We start from the raw sequence: 14,144 nt of genomic DNA on the forward strand, positions 1-14,144 counted from the left end.
AATTCCAATATCTGTGAAAATCCAGAATTTGCCATTAAGCAAACAGAATTCTCTGCTGAAAAAGCATGTGATTGAGCACGATGTCTCCAATGTATCTCTCCAAATAAACATTTAATTGTTCAGTCCTTCTGAACAATGTTAAAATAATAACTTAAAGCAACACAAACTCTCATTTGGATTTCTCATTATGCTCAGTGAAGTTAGTGGGACTGTATGCGTGCTTAAGCATATTCTCTAGAGCTTTCTTTATAGGTTGCAGGTCAAAATGGCAGGGGGATAATATTTAATCAAGGAAGCAAGGTTTAGTTCAAGCTTCCATTACACTGTTATGTCTAATAGTGAAGGAAATTATTTAAAAACTGCTGGCACTAAGGCTGTATTCAGCATGATTTCAAAACCACAGAATAGTCTATTAAATTTTTCTGGCATGTGAAACTTGGAACATGAAAAGTTAAGGGACTGTTCCTGCAAATCCCTTGCTTGCAAGAATGAGTACTTACAGCGCTGAGCTGAAAATCCTGAAGTTCTTTCTGAGTTTTCACTGAAAGCCAGGCAAAATTAGGGACTTAAGAGGGCAGGCACCCCCAGCTTGGCACTTGGCTCATACCTAAGATAAGTCAGAATCCAGATCCAGTCAGTATCTCTGCTTAAAACCCCCTGAGGAAAATAATTTAGCAGGAACTTTTTAGGAGCATGCCTGGCGAACAATGAAGAGGTGTCGGCCCCACAAATGTACCTTGGGCCAGTGTTTTAAATACAATTTCAACTTAAAATATGGCTGAAAAATAGGAAATCTCCCTTTCATTTGATAGCCTAGTGGTCGGAATACTTATTTAGAAAGTAACAAATTCTAGTTCAAATCTCTTTTCTGCTCTGTCAGAATTATCTCTCTCTCTCTCTTTTAGGAGTGGACATTAGCCGTTGGCCCTATAGGCTCTTCCAAGGAAGGAGCATGTTTTCAGTGTTGCAGCTGATTGTGGGTCATAATTATTGTAAGACATATATGAGGTATTTATGTTATAGAAAAAATGAGAGACAGAATCACTTTGTTAGGAAAACCTGTGGGAATTTTTACTTCTACTCCCTGGGGTATTTCTGTATTTTCTTTTAGCACTGTCTAAATAGCTTTGTGAACTGCCAGTTTTCTAATTCTCTATAGAGTTTCCTTTGAATGGACATTTCCTTTCCTTGGAACGTCTTCCTGTAGACACACAGCACAATATTACTGATTCTCTTTTGGGAGTGAAATATTTATAACTGTGCATTGTATTTCATAATTTTAGGTGATTATGCTATGTATTAGATATGTCCTATGTATTAGATTTCATCTTTTGTCTTTACTGAGGCAACTTTCCCATTGACAGGCACAGGAGTAGAAATTAAATAAGGTAAGCTGAGCTTCGACCCAAACTGAGTTTCTCTTCCTTTGATATTTGGATACCGAAAATATTAACCTGCTCCAAAGCATGGGAACTCTACCTAATGTTTCACGTGCCCTGGGTTTATCATATTCTTACCAGGCTCTTTACAGTTCTTGTACCTAGAATTGCAACCACATGTGATTTAGAAAATATAATTATAGTACTCATGGTAGGAAAGTTCTATTCTCTGAAACATCATTAAATTTAATTCCAGTGTTTGTAGATCAATTTGGTGAACTTCCATCTTACCAGAATAAATAGCACTTCTAGCTATGCATTATTCAATGTCTGCATATGCTCAATCCTGCAGTTCACACAGGAAGAATTACTAAAATCAGTATCATCCTTTAAGATGAAAATTTTACAGAATGAGACCATTCTTTTGAGACTTTCATCTAATGTTGACCTAAACTCAGTATTATATTATCCAAAATATTTTTGAAAATTCTGGGTGAAGTCCCAAGACCTTTGAAGTCAATTTACTTTATCGGGTGCAGAGGTTCACAGATCTTCTTTCTTCTAGTGCAATTTAGGTAATTGTGGAGCAAAATATGATGTTTTAGAAAATGTTTCCTTCTGTGTGAACGAATACTTAATATATCTGGTATAGTATGAGTGGAAGGGACTGCCTGTAGTGCCAGATGCACCTAAGTCTAAAAGGGTGTTGCATTGCTCTGTTGAACTGCTGTGGCTTTGAATATTCCGGCTTTTTGTCTTTGGTCTCTTACAGCAGTGCTGTACAGAGTGCTTCTAGAAGCGAAGAGGGACTCTAGGTATGTAGACTTGAATTATCAATATTTATTTCTTTATTTTTATGCAGTTTTTATCAAATTTGTATTGAGTTAGAGTTCTGAAAAAAAAATTCTAGTATTCAAAAATATAGCCTAGTGTATGCACTTTACATTTTTGGTTTTGGGAAACCTACGTTTTTATTCCTGTGATATGTTTTGAAGACAAGACTGGAGTGACCTAGAATTATCTTTTCTGTCATTAAACCGAACTCATGCTACAGGTGTCCCATGGGATGAAAATGCCATGTTAAGAACATCTGTCTTATAATTTTTAGCTCTGTGATTACTGTTAGGAATCATTGCTTGTTTTATTGGCATGGTCCAATGAATGACTGAAAAGAAAATGAACTACCAGGTATTTAAGAAACAAGTTATGCATGATGTATAAAACTCTGTATCTATATGGATAATGCCTCTGAGAGTTATAGGGTTATGAAATCCAGAAAGATCCAATGTATTCATGCTGAAAAACACGAGATGGAAATAAAAGTAGGAAAGGCAGATTTGGAGCAGTTATATGTGTGTAGTGTCTTTTAGTTTTACCACAGCTAGACAGAAAAAAAATAGAAAAACACTCATCATTATTAACAACTCTATTTGTGGTTTGCCAGTTTTTAAAAGTCAGTGACACATGGTGGTTCCATGGTGTGTATCTGATACATGTCATGCGTTTTTCCATATCCCTTCCTGCTGCGGCTATTAAAGCTCAATGTGAAAAAATGTATTGGGAATTCAAGAGGTGTCACACATTAAATTGTATTTTTATCTCTAGTTTATAGGAAAGACAGAGGCTGGTTGTGACAAGCTGAAGCAACCCTGGAGAGGAGTGCTGCTTTCCTGTGGTCTACAGCAGGGCACTGGTTTGGGAGCAGCATGTTATACAGCTCAGCTCTGCACTGGGTAAAACAGAAGCGGCTTCTTGTCTCCTGTCCCCATTTCCTACATAGGACACAAATGCTGTTTTCTCTTTCTCTATTCACCTAGCACAGTAGTACTGTGGAAATGTTTATTTTGACCAATACTGAAAGATCACATCAGTGAGGCCAAAATGCGTCCATCAGAGCTGTGCCTGGTTGGTAGAGCCCCTGCGGTCGCCCGTGCAGTGGTGAAGAAGTGCTGCATTTCACACAGTTCTGGTCTCTGCCAGCTGTGAGACAGCACGTGGCTTGACATGCATCTCAGTTGTGAACGTTACCAGCATCTGCTTTTCACTGCAGGATGAGACTATTCTACTAGTATGTGTCTGAAAAATTTTTGCAGGGAAAAGGGACACATTGGTTAGCCTCCTACTGATGGTCTAGAAGTCACCCTTCCACCACTGAACCCTTTCCTCCGCAGGCCAAAAGTGCAAAATTGCAAAAATTCTATTATCCAGGGCAAACAGGTTTCAAAGAGGTTAAGTAGTGTGTGCCATTGTATTGTGATCGTTCTCTTCATAGCACATCAAAGAAGGAGGAAGCAGTGACACGGAGGTGTCACACAGTAATATTGCCATAACCTAGGAACCTGTCAGCATGTTCTGTTAGACGGTCAGGTCATCAGTGTCAACGTCCTGGAATTCAGCTACTGAACATGACAGGGCTGTCCCCTTGACTCTGAGTGATCCCTGAACACTGCATGGGTCCATAATTAAAAAGAACTGAGAATAAACAGAACAGAAATGGTTCCATTAGGGGTGAGTGAAAGCACCAAAGAAACTTGAGGAAGGATGAAGGCAACTGGAAATGTAAAGAAACATTGTTATATAGTGACTAGTGGGGAACCAGCCAAAGGAAAAAGAATTAATGCTACTGATCAAGGATCTCCTGTAAACCTAATTCCAAAGGAATTTCCTTGCTTTGGTTCCATATTCTTCATTGATGTTGCATAGAGGCACACAGAATGTTTTTGTCAAGTTATAGCGGAGTGGTTCTTTATATACTTATATACTTTTATACTTTTTATACTTATATTAAATATCAGTGTAGCAGTTCTTTCAGGAATTACATGGTTATTGATGTAGGGGGAAAGACAGACCAAATTATGTAATTTTGAGACACGTGTCTTACTCCATGTGGCTTTATGCTAGCGCGTTCTCTTTACCAAAAACACCAAAAGCAACAGTTTTTGACTAAAAGCCAGGGAAAAGTCATGTAACGTGGATTTAATGGGTGATTACATCTCCGTAACTGTATGAGTTTAGTTACATTACCATGCTACTCGGTAAGGATGTGGCACAGTGTTTGATGGGCTTTGAGCCACTGCAGTTGGGGCCCAATCCCAGGTGCCATATTCAAGCATAACTCCGGTGGAATAGAATGTGAAACCCTGAGTTATGGTCACAGAAATAAAGACCAAACAAACCATTTGCAGTGGCTAGTACTGTAAAATCAGTGGGAGGATTTCTGCAAGCTCCTGCAACCTACTCTGTGCTGGAGGGAGGCTCCAGGTGCTGTGGCTGTTGGTGGGGAGGTGCAGAGCCAGCAGAGGCAATGGTTCGTTCAGTACGCTCCTTTTGCAGCCCCTGCAAAAATAGGTTTTCTGCAGTTTCCTACAGAGCTGCAAATAGAAATGAAGGCTGTGTCTGACTCACTGAACCTTTAAGCAGGTGACAGGTGAAAAAGAGCTAGCCCTTTTCTTTCTTTCTTTTTTTTTCTCCTTTTTTTTTGCAGAGTGAGCTCCCACTGCAGGGCAATAGCTTTGGTCTGGCTAGGATATGAAATTCTGCTCTCTCTGTACGTTTCTGCTCATATCTGTAAGGACTAAATTCTTAGTCCAGATTCTATCATCAGTTTTATTATGTTAAACTGACTTGAATTTATATTATTAATATATTTTTTGAAGTAAAGCACAGCAAATATGCTTCTGACACAGCGACAGGAAAACATATTTGTATCAGGGACCAAGTTGAACACTGAGAAAGACTGATAACAACATAAGAAATAAAGTAGTTGAAAGAAAGAAAGTTGCAGATTATACAAAACGTGTGTCAAAAAGGAAGAAATGGGAATTTTCTCTCAAACTGTTAAATTTGGTTATTAAGGAATTAAGAAAATGAAGGGAAAATCTATTTCATTTTGGAAAGAAGTAGGAAGGAAGATCTCTTTAAATGTTCTTGCCACAGCTATTCCTTTCTTAAATTCTGTGACTGGGGTAACTGTAAGCTGAATTTAGACTTTTATGACTGACCTCCTAATTCTTCTCTCAAAGATCCCTGGGCATATTTTTGCTCTATATTTATCTAAAATCCCGTTCCTCAGAGTATCCAGAGCAGAAGCTTTAGTAAATACCTGAGACCAGTGTGCCCTCTTGGGATCCTCTCTCTTTCCCATCTTAAAGATTATCTGTCTTTTGATCCAGCTCTTGAGCAGCATTTCCATTTCATTAACTAATATAAGGGACCAAGAGGCACCCCTGCAATAAATCCATAGCTTTGAAAACAGAGTTTTCATTTACATGAGTTTTGTATTTCAGTCACCAAAACTTGCTTGACCTGAAAGACCAGTAAATATTCAGGGGGTTGTTTTTGGTTTTGTTTTTTGGTGTTTTTTTTTTTTTTTTTATACTTGTTTTTACAACTCTTATTTAATTCAGAAACCTGTTTATTTGTGAGCTACTAAATGCTGGTGCCTGGAAATATATGCTTATATCGCTTGAAATGTTTGGTCACTGGGTCAGTGATGTACTTGTGCATGCAGTTTCATCAGCCTGCTCTAACTAACAGTGAAATATTGAAGTATCTTCAATTTCAATACTAGGATAAATGAACCTGAGATTACAAATCTTGTAGTTGTTCAATATTGGATGAAAGGACAAAAATGTGCAGAAAACTCTGTCCCATAACAATATCTCAGAGAAAGGACTGTGATTTAAGTAGCTCCCTCTGATCAGATTTGAGTAAAAGTTTGAGTAAAATGGGCTTTTGGCAGGACATCCAACATGTAATAGGATCATTTCAAATTTGACCTTCCAGAATAGTAACTGGAATGCTCTAAGGTCAAAGCTATATCCTGTGAGCTTTCTGCGTTTCCATACTTAACCCCACTTTGCGTGAAATGGGAATTCTGCCCAACTGTGCATCCACCCAGCACCCCTGACTCTTTGGGCAGACCCTCAATCGCTTTTTACAGTCAACTGGATCAAACTCTGCGTGGCATGAAAAGGGAGCAGTTTATGAATTGCATCTTGCGTCGTAGCCATTGGAAATGCATCCCTTCACGTCCACTTGCTGGAAAACGAGTTTTCTGTTGTTAGGCATAATAATGGAAGGAACAGAGGTGCATGGAAAGAAACAAAGGCAAGGGCATAGAGAATAGGAACGTTGCTTTCCAGTTGTTTCACAGATACCTACTCTATCTCTCTAGTTTCCAGGAATAGGAGAAACAATAGTAAACTTAAAAGAAAGATTCTGGGAAGTCGAGTATACATTGAATTTTGGGAATATGTAACCTGAAAATTAAACTTTCTAGATACAAAGGTAAGTCACTATTTCTGCTTTATTCAACATAAAATTGCAGCAGTTGTCTTTTTAGTCAGACTCTCAGTACTAAGATCTGACTCCATTGCACATTCCTTTTTATGAGGAATATCTAGTCCTCTGAACCTACCCCAATGCTTCTGAGCACAGGAAGCAAAGAATATGGCTTGTTTAAGGTTGGCCTTGAAGTTTTCCTCAAACGGCCTTGGCCAGCAGTGCTCTCATGGTTTTAAGCTGGTGGGGGTCCCCGCTGCCCACCGTGCAGGTGCTGTATCTTTGCTGAACTTGGTGCCAGCACGTGCTCAGCTGCTCGTAGCACATGAAAGAAAGAAGACTCAGAAAGGTTATACTGAGGATTATAAAGTTGTGGTGGGGGTGGGTGCTACTACTGCCAAGGCAAGAGCCACCGTAGCCTAACTCCTACCCTGTGCCTTGTCTTGTAGCTGGTACCAAAGCCACCCTGTTGTTTCTCCAATCCCTCCAGCACTGGGAAGCACAAGAGGAGCGTACACAGGCCGACCCAAAGCAAGGCGTGAATATAGCTGAGGCTGCTGTGAAAGAGCAAGATGGGGTACAGGTGCCAGATTAGCTGCTTTATCACAGCTTTGCACCTGCACCTTCGCAGCTGCAAGCAGGTGAGTTAGCCCAGAAAAAAAAAGAGGGTGCTTGTGGCTTCTGTCTGCTTTGTACAAACTCACCTGCATATTTACATAATGCATTGTAACCTGGTGGCATCTTCTGGAGAGGCAGAGATTCCCATGTGGAATGTGAAGCAGTGCTCTGCAAGGAATCGGTGTCATTTTGTGAACTGCTTTTCTACTCCATCTAGCTTTCCTCTCTTTGGCCAGGTTAGGAGAAAGCAGGTATCTTCAGATCCAAAAGAACTAAGAAAATTCTTGTACATGGTAAATTACAAGGATGTTGCCAGCAAGCTTTGGATTGGAAGGTGAGAAGGGGCAGAACTACCTTGGGGCTTCTAGATTAGAGCAGGTTTGCTACCATGGACTGAGCTGAAGCCTTGCAAATTTGAGGTCATGTCCTCAAGTGGACTGACAAGGCAGAAGGTACTGTATATTCCCCTTTCCAGAGGAAGCAAGTATAATAATTTCAGCACTGAAATTGGTACTACTGGAAATTCTTCCATATTATTCTTGGGTAAAACAACAGATGCCTAAGCAAAAAAAGCAAGTATGACAATGCTCCTATTTGTGAAGGTCCAAATGGGTCAATTTAGTATAAGCAAAATTTAGAACATGTATTCAAATCACCAGTCTATTTAATGTATCTATGCAAAGAACGTGTTAAACAGAGAGATATGACATCCAAATAATTCTTCACCGGTGGAAAAATGGCCTCAAGTTAATTCATGAAAACCTCACATATTCAACATTAAATGAGCAGGAAACATAAACAAAAATTAACTTGCAACTTATGATGCTACATTAAGAGAATGACAGTATGATACATAGAGGCACCATATAGCATTTCAATATTATCATTTTGTGGTATCTGTACCTTTTCTTTTCAACAGAGGCTGCTCGTATTATCCACTACATCTTTTGTGAGCATATGATGAATAAATGTGATGGTCCTTTAAATTGCATACACTACACTGTATGATAATATTTAAGAAGACTCTTTCGTCTTTCACTCCTTCAAAAAAAAAAAAAAAGAAAAAGGAAAGTTATTAAATGTTGATCATGGAAAAATCAATCTTTCAAGAAGGGGTTGCGAATATATTTTCTCAGCTGTGGAATTTTCTGCAAAAATACCCCTTTGCACAAGGACAAATTTAAGTATGTAAGTATGGTATAAGTCTTTTTTGCTTTTTTCCTCTTTATTAAACCTGTTCTGGAATATTAATTTTTCTTACAACTATTGCAGACTTTTCCTTCTCACTAATTCCTTGGTTCATATGCCATATATTTTTATATAATTTAAAAATATTGCTCTCCCCAAAACTTTTTTACACCCTGTTCTTAATTTGCATTCCAACTAATTGCTGTAGGAGTTTCATATTCCTTGCAAAAGGAGATATATCTCCAGATGTGTTTTCTTTTGTTTTCCTTTCTCTTTCATTGTGTAAATACTGTTATAAAAGTACATTTAACAAAAGACTATTCACTATAAAAAACATCCCAATGTAGAACAGCAGTGACATGATACACCACACGCCCACTTGTGTAGTCTCTATCAATAACAACAGAAACAGGATCAAGCGATAGAAATAGACGTGATTAAAATCAGTCATTTCGGGAGTGTATTTATTCAAGATCCTTCGAGTGCAGATGAATAGCAGGTTTCTAAATGTGATATTTTGACGGTAAGCAAATGAGTCATTATTTGTATTATAGTGCAATAGAGTTGGGCAAGAACAACACTACGAGAAGGAATAAACAGTCATATCTAACTGTTTATTCTATTACATTCATCACCACAGGGTGCATCTGTACATGTCAGGCCAAGGTCAGCGATCCTGGTTCACATGAATCATTCTCAGCGCTAATGAAAACCACCCTTGATGCAGCGCGGTCCAACGCCAGCAGCTCCAGCAGACAGCGACTGACTCACTTCTGCCAGCCAGAACTCACAGGTGAGGCACAAGGGCTGGGGGGAATTCAGGGCTTAGGATGGATAACGGATCAGCAGAAGCTGTTGGAGGAGACCAGCGTTGGGAAAAAGGTGGATAATTTTTAACTAGAGGAGGAAACAGCGCTGTTGCGTTGTAGGCAACGGCTCCTTTACACCTTGGCTGTTTGAGTTTCAAAGCCACAGGGAGTCTTTCAAAAACAATTAAAAAAAAGCGACTTTGTTCTGAGTCGGTTTCCAAACAGTAAGTTTTAAAATTATGATAACGATGAATCCTAATTATCTTTCTCCACTAACTTCTTGAAGTTGAGGAAACAAAGATGGAATACAGTGGCACAGGAAGGAGGTTTTATTTTCCTTTTCTTTTTTTTTTTTTTTTGAAAGAAGGATTGCTGCAAATTCTGCATGCATTTTCTCTGCATTTCAAAGTGTCCAGATAGAAAGAAGGATATGCCTGGTGGAGTTGCTGACGACATATATGTATGTGTGTGTATATATATATATATGTGAATGAAAAACTAAAAATCAACTATGGAATACCTTTTCGGGGGTATTGCAGTGACTGCTATAATTTGACATACAGGTGGATTTATTATCAAGCTTACAAACAAGTTATGTGCGTTATTTGTACTTGGGAAACGTGCTGCTCTGCCAAAGGCTCAGGGCTGCAACTGCATTTCAAACTACTTTTTGTTGCCTGAAAATTGCTAATATTCCGTCTCCCTGCGCCTGTGACTTTTTAATCACTAAATCTGATTTTAAGAAGCCAGCAATTTTCAGAGAATACTACGTTTCTTACATTGCAACGATCCTTTTACAGAAATTTTAGAGGGCGAGGGGAGGAAGGCGGCGGCTGGGGGGGAGTCCCCGGGACTCTGGCGAGGAAGAGGGTGCTGGGCGGAGGTGAGGGCGGGAGGAAGGCTGCTGTCTCACCACACATGGGCTCGTGGGAGGTGGGAATCTCAGGTTGAGTTACTCATCGTTATGGAGCCGGGAGTGTGCAGAGCCAGTGATTCTGATGGCAGGAGGTAACGTACACATGTTTTTCGGCGAAGGTGCCGTAGGAGGACTTGCCGGCGGGCAGGAGGAGGTTTATACCGAGGGCTGTCATTCCCCAAAGTGTGGGATCCTTCTGGTCCCGGGAGCCCACCGCCGCCTCCTCCGATGTTCTCCCTCCCCGCGGTACGAACAGGGGGATGCCTCCGCCGCTCCGCTCCACCCGCCCCCCCCCAAAACCCCGCAGAGGGCACGGTCCGGACCGGGCAGGGGGCCAGCCCCGGCGCTCCGTGAGGCCGCCCCCGGAGGATGCGGGGGAGGTGGTGGTGGTTTGGGGGGGGTTGCTCCGCGCTGCCCGCCCGTCCGTCCGCCCCCGCTGATTGACACCGGGCCGGGGCGGAGGCGGGACCGCCGGGGAAACGCGCTGCTCCCTCCCGCCGCCGCCGGGCAGCGGGTCCCGCGGTCCGCTTCTCCGCCCCCGCGCTTTCCCCGCCAGCCTCCCCGGTGCGCGGCGCTGCGCGGAGCCGCCGCCCGCGGTATGGCCGGCGCGCTGGGCAGGGGGGCGGCGGGCTGGCGGATGCGGAGCGCGGCGGGCGGCAGGAAGGAGAAGCCGCCGGGCGGCAAAGCCCAGCCGCGGCACGGTAAGGGGGCGGCCGCGGCGGGGATGGGGTGGGATGGAGTGGGATGGGATGGGGAGCCCCGCGGTCCGTGCGGGGCACCCCCGTGGTCCGTGCGAGGCACCCCCGCGGGCCAACTTGTCTGTGACTTCTTTGACCCGCTCGGCTCCTTTGGGGCGGGGGGATCTTTTCCGTCCCCCTTCCGCCCCCAAACTCCGCCGAGCTGCCCCTCATGCCTTTTATTTACCGAGGCAGGGGGGAGAGGAACGGCGTTCGCGTGTATTTTAGCATCCTGCTTTGACGGCGGCTCCTTTGATTTTTGGGGGAAAGCGTTGGCAGCCTGGCAAACGCCAGCGAACCTGGGCAGAGTCCTCGAAATCTTTTTTGGCTTGCATCTGCCTGGTCTTAATGCTCGAGAAGCACTGTTAAAAATACTCGCCCTGTGTGCTTTCGTCTTCCTCCCCCTTTACTTGTTCGGGGAGATAGATGCTCTTCTCTGAGCGGCAGGCAAACAGCCTTCCAAAGCCAGATCCTGACTTTGAAAACACGGAAGGGAATGGTGTTGCACGAACTATTGAAAACAAGTGTTCAGATTTGTGACCCGTTGCGTGCTGAATGGTGAATGCGGTTACCCAGAGCCAAATCTGTCATGTAGGCTTTCCCTCATGCACCCTTGGCTGTCACTGTTGTCTGCTTTGATGAACAAACCCAACTGCTTGTGGAGGTACGGTCGCGGTGTCTGGAAATCTCCTTAGAATTTGTTCTGGCTGTGGATTCCCCGTGGGCTTTAAACCCGCTCTTTGGCTAAGTGGGTTTGCAGAAGTCTCTGACCTAACCCCTTCAAGGCTAAAGTAACAGTTTTGAGTTGTGAGCTCCGCTGTAATTCGTGCTTGTTGGTTGTCGGAGATGTTAGTCCCTGAAGTAACTTTGTGCCTTTTCCAGAGAAAATGATTTGGCTGAAGGAGTGTTTGTACTCTTCACAAGTACACAGAGCGCTGTAACGCATGCAGTAATCTTGATGACAAAGATGTTGAGATCCTGGCGTCTTAGGCGATAGCTTTCTGAAAAAGGTGCTCGCTATGAAAGTAATACTTCCCAAGTACAGGTCTGAAATGAAAGAAAACTAGAAGTTGCTTCTCCCACCGACTGTCACCTGGATATTTCTGAGCTAGAGTGATTTTGCAGCCACACCTCCTCTTCTCTTTTGCTTGCTTGTGCCTCTTTCGTAAGGCAAAGAGGAAATAAACTAAGTCTGAGCAAAGGTTTTGTCAGTGGGTTTCAAAACCCCTCTAAAATAATGACTGTGCAAGAAAGGGAGAGTTACTGTTAGAGAATAAAAGTGTCTGTTTAAAAATAGTTGTAAATATTTATCCTGTTAATTCTGAGTGTAGTGCTGGTAGTGAGAAATTACTCGCATGAAAAAGAGAGTTGGTGGGATCTCTTTAAGTTATAGACCTGCTATTGGTGGGTGCTATCCAGGAGCTAGGCACACAGACCAAAATCCTGGATGCAGTGAAGTCAGTGGGAATTTTGCCACTGATCTGAGAAGGGTCAATATTGCACCCACAGACTGTGTCATGTAAGGTGTTGGCCAAACTGAAAAGCGGTAACAGATACAGCTATGCAGTTATGGCAAAGGTTATAGTACTGCAGTCTGCGGCCATGATTAAAGTATCATCAAAGTAGCTGTACCATAAATTAGTTAATGAGATATTCTATAACTTTGTTTGGTTCAGTTTAACAAAAAGGTGTAGTGTGCTTCAGTCCGTCATAGTTTCTTCTTATAAATGTTTTGTCAAGTATCATGTGACACCAATTTCTCATTTAAGTAATTACTGTAATAACATGGGACACTAAATTAAACTGCAGCACATATAGTTTGCATCCCAATTAATTTTCAACCATGCTTTAAAGATAATCACTCTTTTTTCTGTACTGTCTTTGCAAGCTGCACTGGACTTATTTTCTAGGTCATTTACTGTCCATTAACAACTCCAAACAAAAGGTAAAAACAAAATTAGACCTAATTTGTATGTCCCTAATACTGATTGTATGCTACAGGGAGATTTTCGGAGAGAAAAAAAAAAGCATAGTATTACTTTGGTACGCTGCTTAAATTTTCAAAGTGATAGAAACACTGTTTTCCAAGAATGGACTCTGAAGTAAATGTTGGCTTTTCTAGACAGTATTGACCACTCCATGCAGGAATGGAAAATGTAGTTAAAATGTTCTAGCTAAGGCACTAGAGGGGTTATAAGTAAGATATAACTAAAAGTAAAATTGTGGTATGTGAGCTGTCAGCAATTTTTAACTGGCAAACAGACTTAGAGGTTTGACTCATTCATACACGCGTGCATGCAATTATCAAAGCGAAGTGAGAAGTATTCGCAAGAGAGCTAGGAGTATCAAAAGTATGAAATAACATTACTTCCCAAAATTGAGTGTTTTTTCCTATTCTTTTTTTTGCTGCAAAACTCTTTCAATAGGCCACCAGCCCCTGTCGGTAAAAAAAAGTGGCGTAATTCTATGGATCTCAGTGGTGCTGTTATGCTTGACCTCAGCTGAAGACCAAGCACAATACTTCTGTGTGTGTTTGGATTAAGCTACATTTATTTGGGCATCGCTTAAGGGTCTAAACAGGCAGGGTGCATATTGAGTTGTGAACACCTGAGCAAACTTGCTATTTAATTGGTCAAGCTACAAGTACTTGCCAGGTTTACATTCTTCTTACCTTTTATATGATTAATTATAGAGACTTTTCTCTATTTTTTCAAATATTTAAAAACACAAATATGAAGTTTTCCCTATGATCTCATGTGTAGAAGTTCTTGTTTTATACTTTTTGTAGTTTCATAACATGTCAAGCAATGTAAAGTAGGAGTAGCATTTCCAACTGTTGCGGTCTAGACAGTAAACGAAGTCTCTGTCAAGGCTCCAGCAAAAAGTTCAAGATCCTGTTAAGATGATGAATATTAACAGTCTTGTAAAAAGCCTCTTTTTAAATGATTTAATGGTGGGTTAGCATTGGCACCTTACCTGTAAAATCTCCCAGGAGCTTGAAAACCTAGATGAACGGCTACAGCCAGAATTCTATTACAGATACTCTAAGCAGAAGATGTTAAGGAGTAGCTTAATGGGAACCACAGTGTAAGTCAAGTAGTATTTTACTGTACTACTAAAGAAAACTTTGAAATTCTCATATAAAAAAAATCTCCTCCCTTGAGGAGCAGATATGGAAAATTTGTGACTAGAAGCTGAGAAACAGAAAGATGTT

The 14,144-nt window shown here is 41.5% G+C and overlaps 1 protein-coding gene across 2 annotated transcripts in view; it reads left to right on the forward strand.

Annotated features, from left to right (window-relative positions):
* The first annotated feature begins 10,178 nt into the window (after window positions 1-10,178).
* The window catches only part of ZNF385D (zinc finger protein 385D), a 415,254-nt gene continuing 411,288 nt past the window's right edge, over window positions 10,179-14,144 (forward strand). Inside the window, exon 1 of one of the 2 annotated variants that reach the window (XM_014937864.1) lies at window positions 10,179-10,285. In XM_014937864.1, coding sequence (XP_014793350.1) covers window positions 10,276-10,285 — 10 coding nt within the window. In that variant the 5' untranslated portion in view covers window positions 10,179-10,275. Of the gene's footprint in view, window positions 10,286-10,656; window positions 10,895-14,144 lie in introns of those variants that run through there. The other variant, XM_014937862.1, reaches the window with a different exon arrangement.

The sequence above is a fragment of the Calidris pugnax genome, unplaced genomic scaffold (assembly GCF_001431845.1).
Source record: "Calidris pugnax isolate Ruff unplaced genomic scaffold, ASM143184v1 scaffold11, whole genome shotgun sequence".
NCBI lineage: Eukaryota > Metazoa > Chordata > Aves > Charadriiformes > Scolopacidae > Calidris > Calidris pugnax.